This window comes from Ranitomeya variabilis, chromosome 5 (genome assembly GCF_051348905.1).
Source record: "Ranitomeya variabilis isolate aRanVar5 chromosome 5, aRanVar5.hap1, whole genome shotgun sequence".
NCBI lineage: Eukaryota > Metazoa > Chordata > Amphibia > Anura > Dendrobatidae > Ranitomeya > Ranitomeya variabilis.
Window position 1 is genome coordinate 217,761,260 of NC_135236.1, and position 15,632 is coordinate 217,776,891.

Consider the following 15,632-nt stretch of genomic DNA (forward strand, 5'->3'; position numbering starts at 1 on the left):
CAACATAGAGGATTCTTTACTATTAGGGCAGTGAGAATCTGGAATTCCTTGCCTGAGGAGGTGGTGATGGTGAACGCAGTCGAGGAGTTCAAAAGAGGCCTGGATGTCTTCCTGGAGCGTAACAATATTGTATCTTACAGTGATTAGGATCTTTAGAAGGACGTAGATCTGGGGATTTATTCTGATGGAATATAGGCTGAACTGGATAGACAAATGTCTTTTTTCGGCCTTGCTAACTATGTTACTATGTTCTGATTGTGATGGCATTTGCCGCTGATAGAGCAGCACAGTTAGCTGCATCCAAAGAAGCGTGTACCAGGTAATCTCCTGCCTGAGAAATCTGGCTAGCCAGCTGCGCTGCCTCCAGAGGAAGATTACTGCTCTGAATGGAATTAGCCAAGGTCTCTGACCAGGAAACCATTGCTTTAGCTACCCACGCTGCACCAAAGGAAGGCTATAGAGCCGCACCTGAGGCTTTGAAGACAGAACGAGCCAAATTTTCTATCTGGCGGTCAGTGGGATTTTTAATAAATGATCTGTCCGGCAGGGATAGAAGGGCTTTGGATGCCAGGCGAGAGACTGGCGGGTCTACTACAGGGGATTTCGCCCAATCTTTTCTCTGATCGGCTTCACCTCAAGCGTTTTTTGTCTTGTAAAACGCTTATCCGGTATTTCCCTGTGCCGATTAACTATAGCCCAAAACTGCGGGTGAATGGCGAATGTTCTATGAGGGCGTTTAGCCTTTTTGAAACACACAGCGTGATCCGACACAGAGCTGGATTCTTCATCAACCTTCAGAGTCTGGTTGACAGCCTCAATCAAAGAATTAACCGTCCGCTGAAAATCTGGCGAATCCGGATCTAAGGAGACGTCCGATTCATACTCAGAATTGAGCTCGCTACCAACTTCTAGAACGAGAAACAGAGTTCCTGGACGCCAGAGCATGTGATTGTACGGGAGGCGTACTATGTATCCGTTTCCTAGACGCTTGAACGTTTCTAGACTGTGTGCGGCCCCTGCTAGCTGACTGTTACCATGTAGGGGACGGTCCCTCTGCGTCAGACGTGCGTACGCCATGATCCCCAGAAGGAACACTGAAGGATTCAAGTGCTTTGGCCAGAAAAGTCCTAGATTGTGACAGAGACGAGACCCACTCAGGGGGACTAAGGACACTGGGCTCATTGTCAGCGGGGGGCTCCTGAGCGCACTTGGGGTCACAGGCTACGCAGAGCGGCGAACTCTGATCTTTTAGAAACGCAGACTGGCAGGAGTTGCATGAAGCGAAAAAGACTAAGAGTTTTATGGGACTTTTTAGGTGCCTGAGGCTGGGACATGCTGTACTCCTATGTGTCCCCTTAATAAGGGTTCCCACAGAGGAATAGGGAGAAAGAGAGAGAAAGAAAGCGCTATTAGCAGCGCTCCATACCCAGATCCTGTGTCCCGGCCACGAGTATCACGCTCTATGTCGCTAACCAGGAAAGCAGGAGGCTTCCTGAGCTTCCGGAGGCCCTGTCAGCGTGGGACAGGGTGTAGGAAGATGGCCGCTGAGAATACATGGGTGAGAAGCGCCGGGAAAAGTGGGTGGAGCCGCCAGATCGTCATAGCGGGGGCGGAGCTTTGGCTGCGGCCTGTAGAAGGCCAAAGCAGGGGACTAAATTTTTACCTAGGCCTGAAAAATGCCACCCACCCCTGCCAGGAAAAGTCTGTTGCCAGTGCCTGGACTGCGCAGAGCCCCAACCCCCCCTTCCCAGCGCTTACCCGGAGAGGCTGGAGATGTCCTTCGGACGATGCTGCAGATACCACCGCTGTATGCAGGTACCTCCGATGTGCAGCTGCTGTCGCTGGTGATTTTTGGATGGTGCAGGGATAAAGGGGTAAAAACCCTCAATCCACTCTCCCTTTCATAGGCAGATGGAGAGGGACCGTCCGCCTCCTTGCTTCATCCGCTAAACAGTGGTGGTGCAGTGGGGGCTGCAGAGACGCCAAAATTGAGGGTGCCTCTGTACATCTACGGAGTTCAATCCTATGGGTGGACAGAGCAGATAGTCCGATATTAGCCCTGGCTGCAGAAGAGAGTACATGGAGGCGACACTCCATGTGCTCGTCTGTTGATGGTGTGTGGAGATCGGTGCCCTTTAAGGGACCCGTCGCCCCTAAAAATCAGCCCAGGCATGGCATCCCATTTCGCAGGAGAGGGTACATGGAGGTGACACTCCACATGCTCGCCTGTTGTTGGTTCGGGGAGATCGGAGCCTTGAGAGGATCCGTCGCCCCTTCATCCAGGTAATAAATGTTAAAAATTAAAAATAAAAATAACAGTTTTTGGTCCGAAACCAGACCTGTGTGCCTCCTATGGACACTAAGCATGAACTGGTTCTCTGGGACCCAGCAGGAGGGTGTATACTGCAGAAGAGCAGCTAACTTTCTTTGTATTAACTTAGTGTCAGCCTCCTAGTGGCAGCAGCATACACCCACAGTCTGTGTCCCCCAATGAGGCAAAGGAGAAATAATATTTTAGAAGATGGGTAATAATATAGAGCTATTTAAGTTACCTAAAGGCAAATTATGGGCTACATTTACCTACCGTAGAGCTCAGCAAATCCATTCATTGGTACCCTTGAAGTACCAGTGACAAACTGCAGCAGGCGAATCCTTTTCTCTGCATCCATTATTAACACAGCCTAGAAAAAAAACCCAACATATTATACTTTCAATTCCAATGTAAATAAACCAGGTAACTAAAAAAAATAATCCATATTGCCTTTCACTTTTCCTGAGATTTTACAAGAACTCCGATTATAAAATGTTTATAAGGTGCAGCAATAAGATTACAATTTCCACCATTCCCGCTACACCCAGGTGCAGGGACGTGGCGGCTTGTCAGTGGTATCAATAACTGAACAATGAATTAAACAGACGAGTTCATGAAGCTCCAAGCAAGACAAAAGACCGCTCACTGCTGACTGGACCAATGCCAAGTTGTTAAAAGTGTTATTTTTCTAGCGCCGATTTCTACAACTTTATTTGGAAATTTCTCACCTCCTCAGTATGAAGGACACCACCTTCTAGTGTTTAATCTGACTTGAAGCCTGCATTATTCATTAGGATCCTATAAAGTATCTGCTTTCATCATTTACATAAAACAGCAGCTCATATTTATGGTCTTTTCTGAAATATGAGATCAGTACATTTTTATGCTAATTCTAGTAGAATAATACAAATATTTTGGTTTCCATCCCAGAAATTTGACTTTTATGAATGTGGATTTGATGAGATCAAAGCCAACTTATTTGGGCAATCCGATTCATGGTCATGTTAAGGGAGTTTCCTATTTGCATGTAAAAGGGAGTTTAGTTTATACATAATAAACACAGATAGGTCCAGAAATATTTGGACAGTGACCGAATCTTTTTGCGATTTGGGCCCTGAATGCCACTTTTTTTTTTTTTTTTGTTACAGAAAATTAAACAACTTACATACAACTGTAGTGCAGACTTTCAACTTTAATTGAAGAAGTTGAACAAAAATATCCCATGAAATGTTTTGGAATTGCATCCATTTTTCTACAAAGCCTCCTCATTTCAGAGGCTCAAAATTAATTGGACAAATTAACTGAATCCTAAATAAAATGTTTATTTTTAATATTTGTAGAGAAACCATTGCAGGCATTAACTGCCTGCAGTCTAAGTAACCACACGCTGGGTTTCTTCCTTATTTGTGGGTTTTTCTGTCTAAGCTTTGTCTTAAACTTGTGAAAATAAATGCTCGATGGGGTTGAAATCTGGTGATTGACTGCCATTGCAGAATATTCCACTTCTTTGCTTTAAAACCCTGGGCTGCTTTCGCAGTATGTTTTGGGTCATTTTCCATCTGTACTGTGAAGCACCGTCGTATCAACCTTGCTGCATTTGGTTGAATCTGAGCAGAAAGTATCGCCATGTAAATTTCAGAATTCATTCGGCTGCTTCTGTATTCAGTCACATTATCAATAAACACTAGTGAACCAGTGCCATCAGAAGCCCTGCATGCCTGCGCCATCACACTGCCTCTACCATGTTTCACAGAGAATGTGGTGTGCTTTGAATCATGAGCCATTCCAAGCCTTCTCCATACTTTCTTCTTCTCTTCATTCTGGTACAGTTTGATCTTGGTTTCATCTGTCCAAATATTGCTTTTCCAGAAATGAGCTGGCTTCTTCATATATAATTTGACAAAGTCTAATCTGGCCTTTTTATTTTTAAGGCTTATTAATAGTTTGCACCTTGTGGTGAACCCTCTGTATTTGCTCTCATGAAGTCTTCTCTTTATGGTAGACTTAGATACTGAATCACCTACTTCCTAAAGAGTGTTTTTCACTTGGGTGGATGTTGTGAAGGGGTTTTTCTTCACCATGGAAAGGATTCTGCGGTCATCCACCAATGTGGTCTTCCATGAACATCCAGGAATTTTTGAGATCCTTTTTTCAGAATATATTAAACTGTTGAATTGGCCACTTCTAACATTTCTGTCATCTCTTATGAATTTCTTGCTTTATGTCAGCCTAATGACGGTCTGTTTCACCTCCATTGGTAACTATTTTTCCCCACATGTTGTGGGTTCACAGCAACAGCTTCCAAATGCAAATGCCACACATGGAATCCGCTCCAGACCTTTTACCTGCTTAATGGATTATGTATTAACAAGGAAAAAGCGCATGCAGCCCATTTAAGAGTTTTTGAAATAATTGTTCAATTACTTTTGGTATTTTAAAAAGAGGCAGCTACATGTAAGAGCTGTAGTACTAAACCCTTGCTCCAATTAGGATGTTAATACCCTCAAATTAAAGATGAAAGTCTGCACTTTAAGGCCATATTGATTATATAACTATCTTAAATATGGTTTGGTTAACAACTAAAATGACAAAACTTGCGTCACTGTCAAAATATTTCTGCACCTAACTGTACATTTACACACACATCACATAATAAAAAAAATAGTAGCATATATATGCACACATACAAAGCATATCAGACAAAGTATACATACTCAGCACTGTGTAAAAGTGTGGAAGAAATGCTGCAAGATAAATTAAATCAATATTTGGTGAGAACAACCTCTGCCTTTAACACTGCATGACTAGGACTTGCAGAAAATCGTGGATTTTTTAGGATTATAATCAGTTGTATGAGTAACCAATTATACCAAACAGATGGTAAAGATAATTTTTGGATTTAGGTTGAAACACAGTCAAATTAAAACAGAAACAGCTGTGTAGAACGATTATAACTGGATGAGGAACCACCAAACTCGGCTACAAATGTGATTTTGTGGAAGATAGTTTATGACCCGGAATATAAAACTATGGCAAGACTGAAGACAGAAACAAGACACAAGGTAGTTAAACTGCATCAGCAAGGTCTCTCCCAAGCAAAGTTTTCAAAGCAGATTGCGGTTTCAAGATACGCTGTTCAATTTATTTTGAGCAAGCACTAAGAAGTGGGCAATGTTGAGAACTGTACACACAATGGTCAGCCAAGTAAACTTGGTGCAGGTGATGATAGACACCTCATGCTTCCTTCCATTTGAAATTAGAAGATATCCAGTTGTAATGCAGAACTGGCAGCAACCACTGGGACCCAGCTACACCCATCAACTGTTCAAAGAAGTCTGGTCAGAAGTGGTCTTCATGAAAGAATTGCAGCCAAAAAGCCATACATTCGACATAGAGAAGAGACCAAACGACTCAACAATGCATGAAAACACAGGAACTGAAGTGCAAAAAAAATTGCTCTGATCTGGACTGACAAGTCAAAATTGGAAACATTTGGCAATAACAGAAGGAAGTTTATTTCCCGAAGGGCTGGATAGCAGTACAATAATGAGCAGTGCTTGCAAGTCTGGAGTTGCATTTCAGCAAAAGGAGTTGTGGATGTGGTCAGGATTAATGTTGTCCTCAATAATGAGAAATACAGGCAGACGCTTATCCAACATGTAAGACAACTTTATTCTCCCTCTCCTTTTATGCAATACAAATTTATTCTCAAGCAGGACACCGACCCCAAACATACAGCCAGTCATTAAGAACTAGCTTTACTATGAAGAAAGAAGAGTCCTGCTGGAAGTGATAATATGGCCCCCCAAGAAACAGAAGATTTGTGCAAACCTACTTCCACAGACAGTGCCGGCCAGTGGCGTGCACATCACATGGCCACTATGGGGCCCAGCACCGCCCCCCTCCCATTCAACGTATCAGTTGAAAGCAGTGATGGAGGAGAGAGCGCCAAGTGACATTTCCTCTCCGATCACTTTCACTCTGCCTGTGACTCAGCGTGTGCCAGCAGTGAAGCAGAGACGCTCTGCAGAAGCCAGAGCAGCGGGAGAACGAGGAGGAGAAGTATTGTGTATGTGTGTGCACTATACTGTGTGTGGAGGCTGCACTATACTGTGTGTGTGTGCTTGAATACGCGCATGCGGGGGGGGGCTGCATTATACGGTGTGTGTGTGTGTATGGGGGGCTGATTATACAGTGTGTATGTTTGCGGGAGGCCTGCATTATACTGTGTGGCGGAGCTACATTATACTATGTATGTTTGTGGTGGGGCTGCATAATACTGTGTGTGGGGGCTACATTATACTGTATGTTTGTGGGGGGGCCGAATTATACTGTGTGCATGTTTGTGCAAAGGCTGTATTATACTGTGTGTAGGGGAGCTACATTAAACTGTGTGCATGTTTGTGGGGGGCTGCATTAAATGGTGTGTGGTGGAGCTACATTATACTGTATGTGTTCGTGGGGGGGCTGAATTATACTGTGTGTGTGTGGGGGGCTGATTTATACTCTATGAGGAGGGCTGCATTATAGTCTATCAAGGAACATGGTAAGTGCATTATACCATATGGGACCTGCATTATACTGTATCGAGGACTATTTGTACCCATCATAATCATCAGCCGAAGTAAAGAGGCCGGGAAACAAGCGTTGAAACAATTATTGATCACGCTCGTTTAACGGCCTGAACTCAGCGCATGTAAATAAAACCGAAATGTTTATGTGTGATGTTGCAATATGTGAGCATTTGGGGCTCCACTTTAAACTTTTGCCCAGGGCCCAACTTTGTCTAAATCTGGCCCTGTTCACAGACGATATATTAGTTCTTCAAGATGTCTGGAACAACTTTCATGCTTAGTTCCTAAAAAACTATGTGCAAGTGTATCTAGAAGAACTGATGTTGTTTTGAAGGCAAAGGAAATTCACAACAAACATTGATTTAGATTTCTCTTTCGTTCATTCGCTTTGGATTTTGTTAATTAATAGAAAAGAAAAAAAAAAAAAACATAAAATACTTCTATTTTTCAAAGCATTCTTAATTTGCAGCATTTTTCCACACCTGCCTAGGTAGAAGACTGTAGCTGGATTATTCTTAAAAACCAAAATACAGTTATAATTATCACAGGGGAATGCGGGATCCTTTTTCACCAACGTCTTACCTTCCAAAACCACTGAATAACTTGGTGTCCGAGACAATAACCATTTTTATACTTGGTATGTTCCCTCCAGTTGTTGACATCCACGTCTCCCAAGCCACACATGAGGAGCTAGAAGGAATAAAACAATGCGTTTACAGCTTTCCCTAATTAAATGCCCAGAAGCGATAATATAATACTATACCTCCAACTCATTTTCATCAAATATTTTAATCAGATCTTGAGGAATCAGTTCAAAAAATCCCTTAAAAAAAGAAAAAAAAGATTACAGTATGAATTAGCATTTATAAGTACTTATTGAAAAACAACTTTTTTTAAAAAAACAAAAACAAAACAAAAACATGGCAATTAGAAACGGTTTGATACATTGAAGTCCAATACAGAAAAAGCAATAAAATTGATTTGATAACATCGCTGTGTTCATATCTAAAGAGCAACTTACGTTTGTAGATTATTTTCATTATCGACAAAAAAAATAAAATAAAAAAATCAGATAACCATGAGAAGCCACTCTCTGAATTCACCGCCACGTCTTTTTATCGTTTGTGATATTTCCAGGAATACATATGCCATTACCTCTAGTCAGCAAGCTAGTATCTATATAAGTGCAGTTATGTAAAAGAATTCTGAAGTTCGGGCAGACAAGTAACCTAATATTCTAAGTACAATCCAAATGATGTTTGGTCCAAAAATGATGGTGTCCAGCATTATCCAATTCATCAAAGTCAGCAATAGCATATCTTAAGTAAGAACACTCTTTACATCTTAGATAATAAGTTCTCGCCCATATATCACTTCGGTAAAAATGATGCATTTATCTTCAACAAACAATAGAACCAAACAGCCAAACCAGGCAGTTTTGCGAGATGAAAACAGGCTTTACAGGAGAGTGTCTTGGGAGAAAAATCTAAACTAGGATTGTGTCCAAACCCTATTCACTATAAATGGTTGCTCTACTTCCAACCAACTATGCATAACAGTACAAGAGAATATAATAAGTATTACAATTTATCAAAGAATTCAACTTTTTCCTCACTTTGAGACACGTGTCCCACTCCCCCATCCTCCCTCTGAACTCATCCACTCTGGAAAAAACAGCTCAACTGAGTCTTGGTCAAAACAAACAGATTTCCACATTGTGATGTCAGGTTGTACTACCTGCAATACAGTATGACAAGACAAGGGAGCAGTACGAGTTAGAAAAACCCCGCAAAACCAGACAAGACGACACAGGCAGATGGAGCTGCATCTTCAAGCAACTACTATCTCCAGAATACTCAAGGAACTGGATTCACAGCCACACTGCGCAATACAGATATGCATATGTAATATTCTTTGTGCTGTTGCTTCTCCTCTCTGTGTGGAATAGAGAAAGATGATAAGGACTTCATCTCTCTCTCTACATTGTATATAGGAGACATCGTAGCAGCTAGTCGGACACTGCAGCATAGAGACAACTTAAAATCAAAGAGCCTATAGACGAGAAAACTGGTGGACAAATCAGGACAAGTCATACACTGGCCAGTGTTACTCTTCAAGTAAAAGGTGCACTTTATAAGGGGTTGAGGTCTTTCAGCAGACTCTCATACAGCCACAGATTGGTTTACAAGACAACCAAAGAGCTTTACTTACATTACCCAGGTCCAATGCTTTGCCTCTTGTTGCTGCCACGGTGTTTGTTTTTTTACTGCAGCGGTGATGTCATGATGACAGTGCTGCAGCCAATCACTGAACTCTGCGGCTCTGCTGATGTACAAGATGCCGAGCTCAGTGATTGGCTTCTGTTTTATTAACGTGATGTCACCGCTGCAGACCAACGGTAAGTGGGGCAGTGGTGGAGAGGCAGGGACGGACCCAGTAAGGGTAAGGAAAGCTCAGTTTGTTTTTGTTTTTTATATTTGAGGCTGCAAGCAAAACTTTTTGAAAGACGACAAAACTTAACTTACAGCCAAACCTATCACATATATAACATCAGCACTAATACTATTTATCACAGTCACACTTTATATAGGGAGTTAATAGAATACCTCTTTAAAAGAAGCCATCTGCTTCTGGATCCTGTTCACAAACCTCCACTGGATGACAAGACTAATTAAAACATAAAAAAAGGATTATAAATATATTAGTTGCATCCGGGTTTCTCTAACGGTCTACATAGATTAGTGAGTCTATTAAGTATGGCTGTTAAAATCCACATAGAAGCAAAGTGGAGATCCCCTTCACTTTCAATATCTCTAGTTAGAGAAAGGAGGAATGCAAATTTACTGTATGAGCGAGATTTAAGCTGCTAGGGAGGACACATGGGACGCTTTTCTTCAGATGTGGAATCCTTGGCTAGATTTGGATCCTAATGCTCAACTGAATCAGGCCCTTACTCTATCTCCCTGATAAATTCTGACATCTGGATTCTCGGGGAGGAGGTGGTCTGCGCGGTGGGGACGGCTGGATCTCGTGCTTCTAACGGAGCACACCGGTTTCTGGGCTATGAATAATCCCTATTTCTCTTAATATCTTCTAATATTATATCTCATGTATGGCTTTGTACAAATGATTTATACTATTATTGCTGCGGTCGTGGATGATTAACTATATTAATGTGAAATATATTATATACTGTGGAACTCCTATTTGTTTCCCTTCTATGTTATTGATCCCTTGTATTTGTCTTGTCCCCCCATGTGTAGGTATGGTATTGTGTATTCTTTGTTTATTACTATAGAAAGTTGTATCTTCCCTGCGAGGGAGATCATTTCTGAACAGTGTTATATTGTTTAACAACCAAGTATTTTAATAAAACTTATTGAAACTAAAAATATATTAGTTGCATTCTGTATTTTGTGAAGGTATGGAAAATAAACAACATCGGGCCTGTTACCTCAATGGAAAATTGACATATTTTTCTCTTAAATAACATATTAGTCACCTATATAGACATTAACAATATACAGAGAATCAAAATTTTAAATAGAGTATTCCGATTTGGACAACTTTTTAAATCACCAAAGAGTTAATTGTAATTTGAGGGGCCCACTGAAAGGAACCCGAGCGATGGGTTATTGTCATCACCGGAGACATTGGCTAGCAAGTTCTGATTGGCTGGTTCCAGATAATATAGGCAAATCCAAGAAGTAGTACCCCTGCAACTAAAGACTGAATTCATGCTGTATAATTAAAATGAAATGGGATGAGATTTGGATTCTCATCGATTTCTACATTTCCTGTGTGAACGACCCCATGGTTATCAGCAGTATAAGATCAACATTGCTTGATGTGGTATCAGCATGGAAAGACGTACTGGCAGGCCTTGATTAGGACATCAGATGGACATCCTTACACAAAAGAATAGGCTACCAGCGGCATTGGAACAGATCTATAGAATTGAGTAAGCATAGTGCAATTTGATTTATTTTCCAATTTTAGGCACTTAAAGATTATGGCCCCAATTCATCAAAGAGTTTTTGCCAGAACTCTGGCGTACGCTGCCTTAAAATTTTGGGAAATGTCTCATTTTTATGGCAATCTTAGCCTGCTCTGTAAACTTTTAGAACAAGCACATCTTGAGGCAGAATGGGGCCAAGCCCACCCAACAGACACATCAAATTTTATTCCACAAAAGTGAATTAAGCAACACCAAAGACGTACACCAGTCCCTGTCAGGAGTAAACATTTCAGAAAGACCTGAAGGAATGGCAGTTGTAAGATGCGCCAAATTTATTAAGCAGCAACATACCCCCCTTCACTAAGCCAAGGGTACAATATGGCAGTCTTAGACAATCAGGGCCTCAATGTGCACATTTATTATACTGTGCTCTAAGCTGATTCATACATTTGGTGCATCTTTAGATTGTCTAGTCTAAACTTACTGATCTCCTAGGTGGCTTACATTGTGCCAATAAGCTGACTCATTTTTGGCGCAGTGTCATACTCGGCCATGCCTCTTTTCCCCCTTGTTGGACAAACCTCAGAAAGTGTCTAAAACACAACAAAAGTGGTGCATGGCATGCAAGTCAGTTTGTGGAGCACATTTCACAACCATTTTGGCACATTTAGCATAATAAATCTCCTCCAAGATATACTTACTGTATGTACTCTTTCTTGTTCTTGTTGGTGACTACTATGTCTGATCCACCAGGCATCAGATCATGTTGATGGGTCTAAAAGAAAAAAAATAATCGTGTAGATGCCAAGTCATTCAGCTAGCCCTACCTGTGCCAGTCTAGAAGTGAGCCATCTGTACCTGTCCAAACAGCTCTTCATCCACAGTGAATCGTAGGTCTAGTTCTTCTGGATCATTCTCAAGTATCCACAGGAGGGAATTGTAATACTCACTATCCTGGGAGACAAACCACAATAATTTAGGATGAATAACATCACAGAAACATGAGGTTGTCTTACAAAGTCTTCTACTGAGTTACCACCACCTATTGTATGGAAGTAAAACTGTCCATAGTTTCTAAAAAGTTGTTATTCTAACCTGGCCATGATCACACAAAAAAAAATGCAAGAAAACTACAATGGGTTAATCTAGTAGGCACATAAGCGTATGTTCACCTTCGAGTCCTTCTTACGGTTTACTTATAGAGTTTAGCTAAGCAGTGAAGGATGTGTCTGACCCCATGACTGACTATTGTGTGACAGGTGCGATGGACGCTGCCACATGACAAAACGTGTGTGGTCCGACCGATCTGTAAACATGACTCGCTAGATGGTGGGCGGAGGGGGCTGGCTGCATTACATTACCAGAAACCTTCGCTGGATTGTCACTAATCGTTACAGTGAACCTATCGCTTGTTAGAGTTACATCAAAGGTGTGCCGAAATTAGCACTTAGGAAAAAAAAAAACGGATCCCTTCTTCTGATAGTCATGCACATTAAGTATATGATTAGGATAGTTTCCTTATTGATCACTTTATCTCAGTGAATTGTTCCCGTCCGTCCATTGCCGCACGTTCCACGCTCTGACTACAGACTATGCAGAAGTCGCGGTATAATTCAGGGCGTCAGAGTGATCGCATGGGGCAATGCAAGGACAGAAATGGACCAGATAATTAGCTGACAGTGAGTTTGCTAAGAAAACCATTCACATAATGTAATTACTACCAGAGAAAAGATCCATTTATTCTGGACGAGCTGCTTTAACTGCAGGCTGAAAATTATATAACTATGGGTCAGAGATACACATTCCTGCTGTGACCGACGATGACCACTAGAGGAACCTACTGCATGTGGCAGTGCTTCCCCAACCAGAGACCGTGAGTTACTGATTTCCACCAACCACAACAGTAAAGGTTTCCTCTGGTTGGAGAAATTCGCCATATAATGTGTATAGGACCAATAAGCAACTTGCTGAACATTCAAGACTCCAAAGCACAGAAAAGAGGCTTATAACAATGTGGCGTATGTGTTTACTGTCAAGGATTCATAGATTTGTTAAAAATAATCTGTAAAAAAAAAAAAAAAAAAGTCATGTAGTAGCCGTGTCCATCAGAGGACACACAATATAGCGCCTAGTATAACATACCACAGACTGCATGTCATTCAGGGTTATGGCCTTCTGTAGCATCATTTTATAAAATGGTCGTATGAAGAAACCTGTAGAGCGAGAACCATCATTATTTTACATATGGACATCACTTACAATGAACATCAATTATTGCACATGATCGTGAGCACTGGGCAACAAACTATCCGGCAGTTTCCTCTCTATTGTATTCAGATCAACTTCAGGTGACCGGCCGGGAGACAAATATCTGAAATATTATCACTGGAGCTATAAAAACACATTGCCAAAAAAATGTACTGTTACAAAAACTACTGTGGAAAAGTATTGGGCAGGCGAGGAAAAATGCTGGAAAGTAAGAATGTAAGTTATTTTTTTTTATCAATTAACAAAATGCAAAGTGAATGAACAAAATAAAAAATGTAAACTAAAATCAATCTTTGCTGTGACCGCCCTTTGCCTTCAATCCTAGGCACTAGCAATATTTTTTGAAGGCACTCGGCAGGGAGATTACAGCCAACCACAGAAGGAATTGCACAAGCCACACGTACACAGCAGATGTTTGGATAAGCATACATACACAGCAGACCTTTGGATAAGCATACATACACAGCAGACCTTTGGATAAGCATACATACACAGCAGACCTTTGGATAAGCATACATACACAGCAGACCTTTGGATAAGCATACATACACAGCAGACCTTTGGATAAGCATACATACACAGCAGACCTTTGGATAAGCATACATACACAGCAGACCTTTGGATAAGCATACATACACAGCAGACCTTTGGATAAGCATACATACACAGCAGACCTTTGGATAAGCATACATACACAGCAGATCTTTGGTTACGTATACATACACAGCAGATCCCTGGTTAAGTGTGGCACCCCTGAGGGTCCAGTCACCACAGAGGTACTGCACCTCAACCAGAGGCGTGGTATCCCACTCTCAGGTAAGGAGGGGGCACTATCCGGTACCCGCACTCTACCATCCAACAATACACCACGGGATCTGGGCGGACTCTATTTAGGGAGGGCCCCATCTCAGGCTGGTGGAGGAACTAGGTAGAGTGTGTGGGTGGATGAGGTAGAGTAACAGTTGGGAGTGAAGTGTTGTCATGGTAACGGGAGAAGTCGGTTAAGGAGTTAAGTAGTCTGTGAGAAGAGTGTGAGGAGGACGGAGGTATCTGAGAGGAGCTCCAGAGGAAAGGGGTCCTAGGGGTCAAAGAAGTGAAGAATCCACGCTGACAGTAGTCGGGTGGAGGGACCAGATTGCAGTGGAGACTGGCCCCAGACTAGTAGAAGAGACTGTAGGACTCAGCTAGCAAACCGGAGGCTGTGGTGTCTGTATGTGCCACAGCCAAATCTACACATAATCACTAAAAAGGCAGCCATATAGGGTCAAGGGGACCAAGAGTACGTCGCCTGACAGGACCTGAGGCTGCAGGCTTTGGACACTGTGTGTAAGGTGCATGGCAGGAGTGTAAGAGCCAGCGCAGAGAGAGACGACCTGGGAAGGCACACATGAAGGGGGTCCTGGAGAAGAGCACCCCAAACTACCCGAGAGCTGGCTGGACCACAGACCCGGAGGACACAACACCCGGCTGGTGATTGTAACCTGGAGATCGTGAGTAAAGTGAGAAAACTGCACCCTGCTGTGTCCTCAGAATTATTTACTGTGTCACCTGCCCTGCAGTACAACAGTTCCCATCAACAAATTAACCCTATAACTGCCCTGGGGCCCGCTCTAGCCGTGGAGAACTGTAACATCTCTGCTGCGTCACTAACCGCCCCAGTGGACCTGAACCGCAGCATCGGCAATCGCTTGCCAAACACCACGGGTGGCGTCAGGAATGAATCCCATATAACTTTTCCCCATGCATTGTTTTATTGCACGCCCAGGGCCACGGAGCCAGGTCACGGCGCCGTGACTTCCCCAAAGAACTGTGCGACCCGGTTCAGAGTACCCCGCAGCCCTGGTGGGCGTTGCATAAGCATACATACACAGATCTTTGGTTATGCATCCATACACAGCAGATCTTTGGTTACACACAGATACACAGCAGATGTTTGGTTGCTCCTTCAACATGTTTGGACCCTGCAGGGTCCCTTCAAAAACTGCGTGTAAGTGTACCTAGAGGAATATCAGTCAAAAGGACGGTCACTATTGATTTGATTTACATTTCGCATTTGTTGATTCACTTTCCATATACCTCCTGGACAACTCAAAACCACGTCTGTCAGTCCTATCACATTCTTATGAAAGCGATATTAAATCTCACAGTATAAAAGTAGGCCCAAACAAAAATAAAGTTTTAAAGGGTTTGTCTCAACTTGTTAATTGAGTAAAAAGCAACTTTGCAATCTACCCTTTAATAAAAAATCCTCTTCATTCTGAAGAACGTAGGGATTTTTATTTCTGTTAATTTACTGCTCGCTGCCTAGGTTACCTGCCACCTTTGTAGTCAGAAGTGTCCAGTTTCCTAGAGCAGCATTTGCAATGCAAGATTGTTGGATCCAGCCAGATTCAATGCCCCTTGCGCTCCTCCCATGCTGTGGAGGGAAAGCGAACTCTGCTTGTAGCAAGGGATAGGGCACAGTTTAAGCAAGAGACGTGACCATACTACAAGCCTGGACTGTCAATCATCAGGGGCGCAC

The 15,632-nt window shown here is 42.4% G+C and overlaps 1 protein-coding gene across 5 annotated transcripts in view; it reads right to left on the reverse strand.

Annotated features, from left to right (window-relative positions):
• The window catches only part of NEDD4 (NEDD4 E3 ubiquitin protein ligase), a 175,650-nt gene that overhangs the window by 15,625 nt on the left and 144,393 nt on the right, over window positions 1-15,632 (reverse strand). For all 5 annotated transcript variants that reach the window (XM_077263792.1, XM_077263791.1, XM_077263795.1 and 2 more), the window contains 7 exons: window positions 12,986-13,056; window positions 11,702-11,797; window positions 11,545-11,618; window positions 9,492-9,552; window positions 7,649-7,708; window positions 7,468-7,575; window positions 2,585-2,681 (listed from right to left, as the gene is read on the reverse strand). In XM_077263792.1, coding sequence (XP_077119907.1) covers window positions 2,585-2,681; window positions 7,468-7,575; window positions 7,649-7,708; window positions 9,492-9,552; window positions 11,545-11,618; window positions 11,702-11,797; window positions 12,986-13,056 — 567 coding nt within the window. The remainder of the gene's footprint in view (window positions 1-2,584; window positions 2,682-7,467; window positions 7,576-7,648; window positions 7,709-9,491; window positions 9,553-11,544; window positions 11,619-11,701; window positions 11,798-12,985; window positions 13,057-15,632) is intronic.